The sequence below is a fragment of the Dipodomys spectabilis genome, unplaced genomic scaffold (genome assembly GCF_019054845.1).
Source record: "Dipodomys spectabilis isolate Male_0828 unplaced genomic scaffold, ASM1905484v1 ptg000018l, whole genome shotgun sequence".
Taxonomy (NCBI): Eukaryota; Metazoa; Chordata; class Mammalia; order Rodentia; family Heteromyidae; genus Dipodomys; species Dipodomys spectabilis.
This window is the reverse complement of record NW_024870695.1, coordinates 4,657,057-4,669,304: the sequence shown is the minus strand read 5'-3', so window position 1 is coordinate 4,669,304 and position 12,248 is coordinate 4,657,057. Positions and strand designations below refer to the sequence as shown.

Here is a 12,248-nt window from a genome sequence, read left to right as displayed (position 1 = left end):
AGATTTGAACTCAGGGCCTTACACTTACTAAGCAGAAACTCAACCACTTGAGCCACTCTGCTAGCACAACATGAATTTGAGACTTGCCACATCATAAAGTCAAAAGAATTTAGAACGTTAATGGATACAGAAAATAAAATCATATTGGGATCTAGTAATGTTCATAGAGGGGGTCATAATCCTCTCTAGGAGTGTTTCACTTCATTAATATCATAATCTTAATTTAAGGTGGTACAGTAGTACTAGGGATATGTTCTGAAAGGTAGCAGTCTTCAATTTCTTGTTTTCACATTTGCATATTTTATAGGGTTGAATGTAAAATTTGTGGGTAAAGGGAAGATCAAAATATTGTATGAATATATTCTGTATTTGAATGATTGGGGAATGCAAATTATCTTAAGAATTTATGGCATTGCTTCCCAACCCCCCCCCCCCCCCCGCCCCCCCCACCCCCAGTTACAATTTCTTCTAGCAAGTCTACCAATCATGAAAGGAAGTCAACACTTACCCCAACCCAAAGGGACAGCATACCAGCCAAGTCTCCAGTGCCTGGAGTGGATCCTGTTGTGAGCCACAGCCCATTTGATCCCCATCATAGAGGAAGTGCTGCAGGGGAGGTTTATCGGAGTCACCTTCCAACGCACTTGGATCCAGCCATGCCCTTTCATAGAGCTCTTGATCCTGGTAAGCATGACTATAGTGACAATCTCATGGGAAAGAATTAACATGCATCTACGACTTTTCAAACTTCTTTTATGGTACCGGTATGAAGATAATTGCTTATATCATTAATGCATAACTCAGTGAATTTTTGTAAGCTGAACCCCATGTTGCTGCCACCCAAATGAAGCAGCAAAGCTATAACCTTTTTTTTAAGCTTTCACCTTTTAAAGAACTAAAAAAATAAGCATCTAAAAAGCTATATAGGTGACAGTTGGTGAAGATGATTAAAAAAATGAGTTAATATGAAGATTTTCTTTAAAATGACAGAAACACATTAAATACTGTATGTAAATTTACAATATAGACTTTCTTCTGGTTGAAGGCTATAGCCATTTTTAGACTGTTTGGTGGTTAAACTTCACCATTGTCTTCCTAACACAAAAGAAGCTAACATTTTCAGACTTAGTTCTTTTCTTTTTGTTATTTTTAAGTGAAATTAAAATTTCAAGATAATTATAACTAACCCAGAAAGGATTTTGGGGCATTTTTTTCCCTAGTGTTTTCCACAATTGATTCACTTTCATTTTCACTATTTCCAATATTGTTTTATTTGTTTATGTATTTGGCCAGTCCTGGAGCTTGAACTCAGGGCTTGGGTGCTGTTCATGACTCTTTGTGCTCAAGGCTACCATTCTACCACTTGTACTTTGTGGCTTTTTTTTTCTTAGTAGTTTATTGGTAATAAGAGTCTCATAGACTTTCCTGCCTGGACTGGCTTTGAACTATCATCCTCAGTTCTCAGCTTCCCAAGTAGCTAGGAATACTGGTGTGAGCCATATAATCCAGTAACAAGCACAGCTAAAAGAAACTTGTGTGTATATATCACTGACACTGACTTCTGGCAGGTGCAAAATTATGCACCTACTGATGTCTAATAAGTGATCAGTGTGATGAGCCCTATTTTATGGAGTAAGGGGAGAGGAGCTGTCACATTATAAGTGGGAACATAGCCTCTGTTAAGCTCTCAGAATCCTTGGCATGAATGGCTTCTCCTGTCCTCCCAGGACCTGGTTCTTGTTCTTCTTTGCTGCTACCAGCTTAGCCTCATATAGGTGTGTGCACTCAGATTCTTTTCTGGCCTAAATTAATGTGCTACAGGCTTTAAGTTGAAATTATGCTTAAGTTGAAGTTGTACTACCTTGGTTGTTAGAGAAATATTTTTCATTAAAATACTTTAAAAGCTAAGGATCCTAAGAGTTATTTACATATCTTATGAACACAGAATTTGTAGAAAACAATACACTTGAAACTTCTACCAGTACTATCAGATCATTTGTCACTGGATCCCAAACCTAGTTTTAACAGTTACAAACCAATTAAGTTGGTTTGTTCCACATACAATTTATCAACTTTAGCAATGGTGTACAGGTTTTCAGCTTTAACAATGAAAGTGGTAGGTGTTCAGTAGAAACTATATTACAGGTTGTGAAGTTGGGTCTTTGCCAGGGCTACTAACATGTGTCTTCTTCCTTGTTGCTAGGTGACAGCAGTGAGCCACAGCTTATATTATCCTGAGAGCAAACAGCACATAATTGTGCCATGTTGCAAGCTAGGATTCAGTAGCATGGGTGCATTAAATGCATTCTCAGCTTCTGATACTTTCAAATACAGTGGGGTTATTCAGAAAAAACCCTATCATCAGGGGAAAGAGCAGTGTACTGGAGACTCTCCCAAGTCTGAGGTGGACAGTCAGCTGACAGACTTAACCTGGCTTGGAGATCTGAATAAACATGTACCAGAAAATATATCAGTGGTTTTTTTTGTTGTTGTTGTTTGCTTTTTAGTAGGGAAATACACATATAAAATAGTTCAATTTCTCAGACAAAATTGTATATAATTTCTATTGTCTCTCATAGTCCTGTAGTTTGTACAGTTTTATTTGTCATATGTATGCCTGAGCTGTATGTATTGAAAATAGAGCTATTTATTATCCTCCACTTTTTACTGTCATGTGTCTGTACCATCATGCAACCAAGAGAATTGCTTATAACCCAAATCTTCTTTCTAATTTCTGTGAAGAAAATTTTTATTAGATCCAGGTATACTGTTATATGCCTAGAGCCTAAGCCACTTGTGAGACAAGAGATAGAAGGATTATAGTTTGAGGCCAGCCTGGCCAAAAGTTAATGAGACCTTAGTTCAGAAAAAAAAAAAAACCAACAACTAGGTATGATGGTATGTATTTATAATCTTTGCTACTCAGGAGGCAGAGGTAAGGGAATCTATGCTCAAGGCTGGCCCTAGGCAAAAATTCAAGGCCACATCTAAAAAACACACTAAGAAGTAATAGAGGGTAACGATCAAGGTTCAGTGGTAGAGCGTTTGCCTAAGTTCAGAGTTCAACCATACCCATTTATTATAATTTATTGTCGCTGTTTCTGTGCTACAGTGATAGAATTGAGTAGGTATGTCAGGTATTGTATGACTCAGTATTGCCAAAACCCTTATCATCTGACTGATTCAAAGATGTGCTTATAAACTAAAAAATACTTGTAGAATAATGATTTTTATCATTAAGAAAGTAAAACTGCTATTTCACGAAGTGTTTCCACAGATATTTCCATTTGATTATATTGGTAATGAGTACTAAACAATAATTTTATTTTCAAACATATTTTCACTGGATACTCCCAGTGAAAGCCTAATCAAGTTTCATGCCAGAGTTTAAAAGTGAAACTACTTGTGAAATTTTCAGCTACTATTCTTCTTTCTCATTATATAAGTCATAATAAATTAAAATTATATGAATTATTATATATACTATATTACTTATATATAATACACATATAAGTTATATATACAATTATATACAATATATATTATAATGAATTAAAATTCATTGCTGGGTGCTGGTAGCTTCTACCTGAAGTCCAAGCTGTTTTAGAGTCTTAGGACAGGAGGATTGTGGTTCAAGATCTGCTCTGGCAAAAAGTTCAAAACACCATGTCTCACAAATAACCAGAAAAAAAAATCAGGGCTTAGAGGTTGGCTCAAATGGTAGAGTACCAATCTAAAAAGCACAGGATCCTGAGTTCAAACCATAGTGCTGCAAAGCAAACATAAAAATATGTTACTAATGTACCACGGCCTAAAATGAGTCTACCGTATTCTCTGGAGTCAAGTATACACTGTGTTAACAGATATTTTTCCTCTCATTATAGGTGATGTTTAGTGAATATACTTTATCCAGGTCAAAACTCAATGGTTTTCTCTTCTTTCACTCAGCTGCTGCTGCTTACCTATTTCAGAGACAGCTTTCACCAACTCCAGGTTACCCAAGTCAGTACCAGCTTTATGCTATGGAGAACACAAGACAGACAATCCTAAATGATTACATTACCTCACAACAGATGCAAGTGAACTTGCGCCCTGATGTAGCCAGAGGACTTTCCCCACGAGAACAGCCCCTGGGTCTCCCATACCCACCAACAAGAGGTATGTGTCTTTACAGTTTAGATTTTAAAAAATTCATTACATTTACCTTGTAATAAATATTTGTTCAGTGAATGCTGGAAATATAACAAAGATTTGCATCCTTCTCTGGAGGCTTTAGCTCTTGAAAGCAAACAAAGTAAAATATTAAGATTTTTGGTGAACATTAAGTAAGCCAAGTCCTCATGCAAAGTCTTTGAAAGACATTTTTCACCAAGTTCCTCTCTTCAGTTAATCTCTCCATACCTTAAGGTTAGTGATAGCGAATTCAGAATTTAATAATCTTTCTCTTTTTAAAGGTTTTAAAAAGTAATGATGATCAGGCACCAGTGGCTCATGCCTGTAATCCTAGCTACTCACCAAGCTGAGATCTGAGGATTGCAGTTCAAAGACAGCCTGGGCAGGAAAAGCCATGAAACTCTTAGCTCCAATAAACCACCAGAAAAACCAGAAGTGGTGCTGTGGATCAAGTGGTAGAGTGCTAGCCTTGAGTTGAAGTGCTCAGGGACAGTGCTCAGACCCAGAGTTCAAGCTGACAAAAAAAAAAAAAAAGTAATAAGTAATGAGTTTAAGCATTTTCATTTTATATTGTGTATAAATTATTTTGGATTCTTGAGATAGACAAAAATCCAAAAACTACGTATAGTTCTGAAACTTTACAGTAATGCTAAACACAAAATGTATTTGTCTTTTGGATAGGAATCATTGACCTGACCAATATGCCTCCAACAATTTTAGTGCCTCATCCAGGGGGAACAAGCACTCCTCCCATGGACAGAATTACTTATATTCCTGGTACACAGATTACTTTCCCACCCCGGCCATACAACTCTGCTTCAATGTCTCCAGGTAAGATGCTACAGTCCCTCTCCCCTCTAACAAGACCAATGTGCTCTATTTGAGGCACAGCCTTCTAAGACATTTTATGCAGACTTTTTCAATAATCTTATCAAGAGTTCCTAGGTGTCATTTGTTACTAGGTACTTTAAACCCTGAAAGCTTATGTTGCCTCAGTTTTTATCTAAGACTCTTCAGCAAAACTTCCTGTATCCCAAATTTTGATTAAAAAAAAAAAAATCAAGCTGAGCGCCGGTGACTTATGCCTGTAATCCTAGCTACTCAGGAGACTGAGATCTGAGGATTATGGTTCAAAGCCAGCCCAGGCAGGAAAGTCCATGAGATTCTTATCTCAATAAAACACTCAGAAACCTAGAAGTGGTGCTGTGGCTCAAGTGGTAGAGGGCTCGCCTTGAGATGAAGAGCTGAGGGATAATGCCCAGGCCTAGAGTTCAAGCTCCATGACCAACTCCCTCCCTCCCCCCACTCCCCAAAAAGAAAAATGCATGCTGGGTGCCAGTGGCTCACATCTGTAATCTTAGCTATTCAAAATGTTGAGATCAGTTCAAAGCTAGTCCAGGCAGGAAAGTCCATGAGATTCAATCTTCCATTAACAACCAAAACAACTAGAAAGGGAACTGTTGTCTACATAAAAACTCAGGGACAGTGCCCAGGCCCTGAGGTCTAGCTCTAGGACCAGCACCAAAAAAAATTCAGCCAGATTTTTCAGAAATTTTTGTCATTGACTCATGTGTTTTACAGGACACCCAACACACCTTGCAGCAGCTGCAAGTGTTGAGAGGGAGCGAGAGCGAGAAAGAGAAAGGGAAAGGGAGAAGGAACGAGAAAGGGAGCGGGAACGGATTGCAACTTCTTCTGACCTTTACCTGCGGCCAAGTAAGTGAGAAGGGTCTACTTCCTCCTGTTGACAGGTCTTGGAAACTTGGGTGAGACTTTGTGCTTAATGCAGTGGGAGCAGACACCCATTCTATTTCTCAAAGTAATTGTAGGTTTCAGATGAAAATAAGATGAAAGTTCTGTAGAAGTTGGGATAATTTTCTCTGACAAAGGGACCTTTGGCCCTCAAAGAATAAATGCATGCTAAAAACTGCCTGCTCTTACGAGGGCAAAGAACAAGGTAGAAAGTTAGAGTGAGGGCATAGAACAAGAGAAAGCAAAGAAGAGTTATGGGAGGATTAAAGTGAACAAAAATGTTTCCGGTCTTGTAGCACATGTCTTATTTCACAAGAGAAAGTTTGCTGACAGAAGCAGTTATCTGTGAAGGACAGTGAAGAAGTCAAGTAAACCTTACTATTGTCACAATCTGTTTTCATTCTGATGCTCGAAAAGTATACACTTTGAATCTGGGAATCATGATACACACCAGACTTTGAGGAAACATCTGAAGGACAATAATTTGTATTAGTACTCCACTGTTGGTGCTGTGACTGATGCTCTGCACTCTCTGTTAAAGCTCATTGCAAGAGTGGAAGTGATTAAATAAACGATAGTTGTTTCAAATTGCTAGTGGGGTTTTTTGAGTTTAGAAAGGCCAGAAATTAGGCTATTTAAGTTCTTGTCTCATTTTTCTTTTGTATTTAAGAATCCTAGAAAACTGATAACTCACAGATATGACTACCTTTTCTCTCTAGCTTATTCTTATGCTTTATCTTTCTTCCTTTTTGTTTTTTTGCCCTTGCAGGCACAGAACAGCCAGGCCGGCCTGGCAGTCATGGATATGTCCGCTCCCCCTCCCCTTCAGTAAGAACTCAGGAGACTGTGTTACAGCAAAGACCCAGCGTTTTCCAGGGAACCAATGGAACCAGTGTAATCACTCCTTTGGATCCAACTGCTCAGCTACGGATCATGTCAGTTTCTCATGTGTATTCTGACCAGAACAAATAACCATCTCTAAAACTTAGTGTAATGGTATTAAGTATAACTTAGATGTTAAGGCCATTTTATTTTATTGCAATTTTTCCTTCCACCTCCCTACCACACTTCCCTGCTTCCCTCAGAAAATGTTCTCTCCTTCACAGAACTGTGATTTGGTTTTATTTTACAGGCCACTGCCTGCTGGAGGCCCTTCAATAAGTCAAGGCCTGCCAGCTTCCCGTTACAACACTGCTGCGGATGCCCTGGCTGCTCTTGTGGATGCTGCAGCTTCTGCACCCCAGATGGATGTTTCCAAAACAAAAGAGAGTAAGCATGAAGCTGCCAGGTTAGAAGAAAATTTGAGAAGCAGGTCAGCAGCAGTTAGTGAACAGCAGCAGCTAGAGCAGAAAACCCTGGAGGTGGAGAAGAGATCTGTTCAGTGTCTGTACACTGCTTCAGCCTTTCCAAGTGGCAAGCCCCAGCCTCACGCCTCAGTAGTGTACTCTGAGGCTGGGAAAGATAAAGGGCCTCCTCCAAAATCCAGATATGAGGAAGAGCTAAGGACCCGAGGGAAGACTACCATTACTGCAGCTAACTTCATAGACGTGATCATCACCCGGCAAATTGCCTCGGACAAGGATGCAAGGGAACGTGGCTCTCAAAGTTCAGACTCTTCTAGTAGCTGTATGTATCTCAATCTGAGTTTCACAATGTGGTATCTGAGTAAAGAATTACTTTATTCTTTAGGTAAAGCGTAATTATATGGTATAGAAAATCCTAATGCTTGACAATAAATGTAAGAGAAAAGCTTTTATGGGTAGTGTGAAAATGTATCTTCTACTTTTCTGATTTAAAAATCCCTGTTTCCATCTGGGTGCTGGCTGTATACACCTGTAATCCTAGCTACTCAGGAGGCTGAGAGCTGAGAATCATAGTTCAAAATCATCAGGAAAGTTTGTTGAGACTCTTATCTGCAATTAACCACCAGAAAATCAGAAGTAGAGCTGTGTGTTCAAAGTTGTAGAGCACTGGTTTTGAGCAAAATGGCTCAGGGACAGCACCCAGGTTGTGAGTTCAAGCCTCAGGACCTGCACCAAGAAAAAAAACCCTATTTCCTAAAAATAAGCCTATCAGAAGAAAACTGTATCTTTTATAGAACTTGTAATTGGAACGTGAACAGATAAGAGGGCAGAGCTTCTTAACGTGTGTACACCTCTGAAAGTAGTAGGTGTGTTGAGAGGCTCCTTGCTACTAATGTGTAATTTCTCAGAAATTGTTTGCTAGAACATGGTTTACTTAGGCTAATTCTTCAAGGCTTCTGTCTTTTCCCTAATATACTGGTACTTAAAATGAGGCTCGTGGGCTGGAAATGTAGCTTAATGGTAAGAGTGCTTGCCTAGCATGTATGAAGTCCTGTATTCAGTTCTTCAGAACCACATAAACAGAAAAAGCCAGAAGTAGTGCTGTGGCTCAAATGGTAGAACTGTATGTAGCCTTGAGCAAAAGGTCAGGTACAGTGCCCAGGCCCTGAGTTCAAGCCCCAGGAATGTCCCTCTCCCTCCCTCCCCCCCCAAAAAATAAGACTCTTAAAATAGTATAATGATATTTTGCATGTTTCTTGAAAATTCAATTTTGCTTTAATCTGATTACCATGATGTCTATCTAGCAAGTACATACTCACAAATCTGCACTAAAATTTTACTGAGAAAAGTTTCTCAAAAAAATTTCTTCTTTATATTGCCTAAATTCTAAAAGGATTTCTAGAAAAAACAAGGAGACATTTAAATAAGTAGTTGCTAATATTTGAAATAATTTAATCACAAGGTTATTGTTATCTCCATTGAAGAAACTGAGTGGCATTGTTGATGAGAAAGGAAGAAAAAAGATTACTTGTTTGTCAGAATGCAATGTGTAGAGTTTTTTCTGTTGTTTGGGTTGTTTCTGCCAGTACTGGGACTTGTTCTCAAATTCAGAGTGTTGTTTTGCTGGTAGTGAAGATAAGAGTCCACTGAATTTTCTGCCCAGACTGGCTTCAAAGTGCTACCCTTAGACCTCAGCACTTGGCTACATGCAGTTCTCCAAATATCCACTTGTCTAATTATAACTTACTGGGTACAGATCTTCTACATTGCTGAAGTGTTTGGTTAGTTTGGTAGTATAAATCTAGGGTTCGAATTCAGGGCCTTGTGCTTGCTCTCTACCACTTGAGCCATATTCGAGTACTATAACATAGGAGCGATAAAGATATGAAGAGCATCTTGGTATATAAGTTTATATAATGGGACAGCACCCAGGCTGCCTAGCTACAAGATTAAATGTTTCTTTTCAATCAGAATCTTGCTGTTTTTTGGGGTTTTTTTGTTGTTGTTTTTGTTTTTCATCATGTCTGACAATAGAAAGCCCAGTTTTTCCCTCGGTGTCCACGTTTCTGAGTGCAGGTTTTAATACTCCCATTTTGGTAACTGGACAATGGCCTGCATAACTCCCCAAGATACTGACAGTTATGTAGTAGTATTATCAGAACCTCCAGACTCCAGAACCTCCATCATCTTGGAGATGCACTGTCATCACTTTGTATTCAAGAGTAACTGGAAAACAGTTCAAGATCAGACCTTTTTTGGGGGAGACGGGGGGCGGGGGGGGAGATAGTCCTGGGTCTTGATCTCAGGCCTGGACACTATACTTGAGCTTTTGTGGTCAAGGCTAGTGCTCTTGATCCACAGTTTCATTTCTGACTTTTTTGATAGTTAATTGGAGATAAGAGTCTCATGGACTTTCTTTCCCAGGTTTTGAACTGAGATCCTTAGATCTTAGCCTCCTGTATAGCTAGGATTACAGGTATGAACCACCAGCACTGGCCAGATCATACTTTTTATTGATAGAAGAATATTGTTAGTTGTGAGCACATTCAAAATGTTAGTTCACTAGCAATGATGAGTAACAGTAAATAGAAAAATTGCACATTGGTATAATACAATACAGTGTCTGATATATTTTACTTTTCAATGACAACTTCAATTCCATTTATTAGGTTTTTCTTTTCCTGAACCGAGGTACTTGTAATTTTTATGACCAGTTGTGTAACAGAGGAGTAGATGACAGCAGGGTGGTACACTTCATTTCACCCCCAGCCAGAGTGACATACCCTTTCCTCAGGCTATGTTGCAGCCTGTAGATGCATAGTCTAGTATCAGAACATTTTTAAGTGAGAGATTACATCTATCTCTCCTTAATTCTCAGCTCTGAGATCATGGCAGGTCTGTGAAAATCTGCCTCGGTTCCTTCTGCATAGCTCCTCAGCATCCTTATAAGCTTCATTTTAAAAGGGCCTTTGCTCTGTGTGGGCGTCCTCTGGAATTGATTAATAGCCTCCATTTATACTTTGTCTACCATTTCTGCTTATATTCACAATGTAACATAGTGCTAAAACACTTATGTGGAATAATATACATTATTGTAATACATAATATTACATTATATATTTTGTAAGATACAGCTTTTAGAAGTATCATGATACTGATAGAACTTTATAGCCTCAAAATTTTCCTAAGAAAGATTGTCCCATAGAATTGGAATTAGTCAAATCAGTTAACTGTTGAGATCTCCCTCAGTTAATTCTTAATCTCCCCGATGAGTATTTTCTTCCTCTTTTCTAGGAGAGTGTTGAACATCTTGGTATTCTTTCTTACCTCATTTTTTATTCTGGCCCTTAAAAAGATGTTAGAGCCCGTAAAATATCAAAAAATCCTATGCCCTACTGAGATTAGGAGCACAGAGGCACTTTTGTCTGTTGGCTCACTAAGTTTTATCTTTATCCTGGAATGCCATTGGATATTTCTGAGAAAAATTTTGAAAAGAATATGAATATGAATTAGATTTGAAGAATTTGAACTTGTCATGGATTCATCTTAAAATAAAGTTCTTTTCTTAAAGTATCTTCTCATAGGTATGAAGCACCTAGTGATGCTATTGAGGTGATAAGTCCTGCCAGCTCCCCTGCACCACCCCAGGAAAAACTGCAGGCCTATCAGCCAGAGATTGTTAAGGCAAACCAACCAGAAAGTATGTCTTTATTAGTCACTGCTTAAGTGTTTTCAAATTTGTCATTTTGTCAAATTTTGTCATTTGTTTTAATTATCTGTATAGACCATGTTAAAAAATAACTTGTTTGTTTCAAGGTGATCTGCTTCAGAACATTTAAAACTGCACTATCTAAAAGCAACTTTTAAGTTCTTGATTGATTACTCTTTTGCTTGTAATGATAAATAACTTTGTCCACTTTATACAAATTTTATTAATCCTCAGACTTCTACTGGTGAATAAATATTTTGGTTTCAAAATTCAGAGATTCATATTACATCATTTTCTTGTGTTCTTCTGAATTATGTTTAATCTTCGATACTGAGTCCAAGACAGGGATAGCCTTAGAGTAAGATTTCCACTTGTTCTCCATTAGGTGACCCCACAAGACAGTATGAAGGACCACTTCATCATTATCGGCCTCAGCAGGAGTCGCCGTCTCCACAGCAGCCACCGCCCCCGTCCTCCCAGGCAGAAGGGATCGGGCAAGTGCCCAGGACCCATCGACTGATCACGCTTGCCGATCACATCTGTGTAAGCTTTTTAGTATTCTGGTTATTGGTTTTTCTTCTTAATCATTTTTTGCAAGTACTTAAATGAATTTAACCACTCCCTTCTTTTTTTGCTCACAGCAAATTATCACACAAGACTTTGCTAGAAATCAAGTTTCCTCACAGTCTACACAGCAGCCTACCACTTCTACATTCCAAAATTCACCAACTGCTCTGGCATCAACACCTGTGAGGACTAAGTCAAGTCGATACAGCCCAGAGTCCCAGTCTCAGTCTCAGTCTGTTCTCCATCCAAGACCAGGTTCCAGAGTCTCTCCAGAAAACCTTGTGGACAAAGCCCGGGGAAGGTATACTCTTTATTATGAAGCATATATAAATGTCACAATTGTAAATCAATTTGTATTTTTCTGTAAGATAGGGAAATAATTTCTTACACTGAAAAGTTTCCTTGCCTTTTTCCATGAAAAGTGTAAATTGTTTTCCCCCAACCTCGTTATTCTTGGAATGTCTAGGCATTTGGTAGTGTGTATATGTGTATGTATGTAATAGGGCTTGAATTCAGTGCCTGGGTGCTGTCCCCTGAACTTCTGGTTTTGCTAGTGAGCCACATCTTTACTTCTGGTTTTTTGGTGGTTAATTGGAGTAAGTTTCATGGACTTGCTTGCCCAGGCTGGCTTTTAACCATGATCCTTAGATCTCAGCCTCCGTTGTGGCACAAGCCACCTGTACCCAGCTGATAGTGTATCTTTTTAGTCTGTAGTTAAAAGCTGGTTGTATTGTTTTATTTGT

At 38.7% G+C, this 12,248-nt stretch overlaps 1 protein-coding gene across 20 annotated transcripts in view; it reads left to right on the top strand.

The window, feature by feature from the left end:
- The window catches only part of Ncor1 (nuclear receptor corepressor 1), a 172,699-nt gene that overhangs the window by 142,341 nt on the left and 18,110 nt on the right, over positions 1–12,248 (top strand). For 18 of the 20 annotated variants that reach the window (XM_042672047.1, XM_042671893.1, XM_042671888.1 and 15 more), the window contains 9 exons: positions 457–684; positions 3,949–4,158; positions 4,855–5,004; positions 5,755–5,889; positions 6,695–6,860; positions 7,058–7,551; positions 10,801–10,929; positions 11,324–11,481; positions 11,580–11,806. In XM_042672047.1, coding sequence (XP_042527981.1) covers positions 457–684; positions 3,949–4,158; positions 4,855–5,004; positions 5,755–5,889; positions 6,695–6,860; positions 7,058–7,551; positions 10,801–10,929; positions 11,324–11,481; positions 11,580–11,806 — 1,897 coding nt within the window. The remainder of the gene's footprint in view (positions 1–456; positions 685–3,948; positions 4,159–4,854; positions 5,005–5,754; positions 5,890–6,694; positions 6,861–7,057; positions 7,552–10,800; positions 10,930–11,323; positions 11,482–11,579; positions 11,807–12,248) is intronic. The other 2 variants (XM_042672019.1, XM_042672027.1) reach the window with 1 other exon arrangement.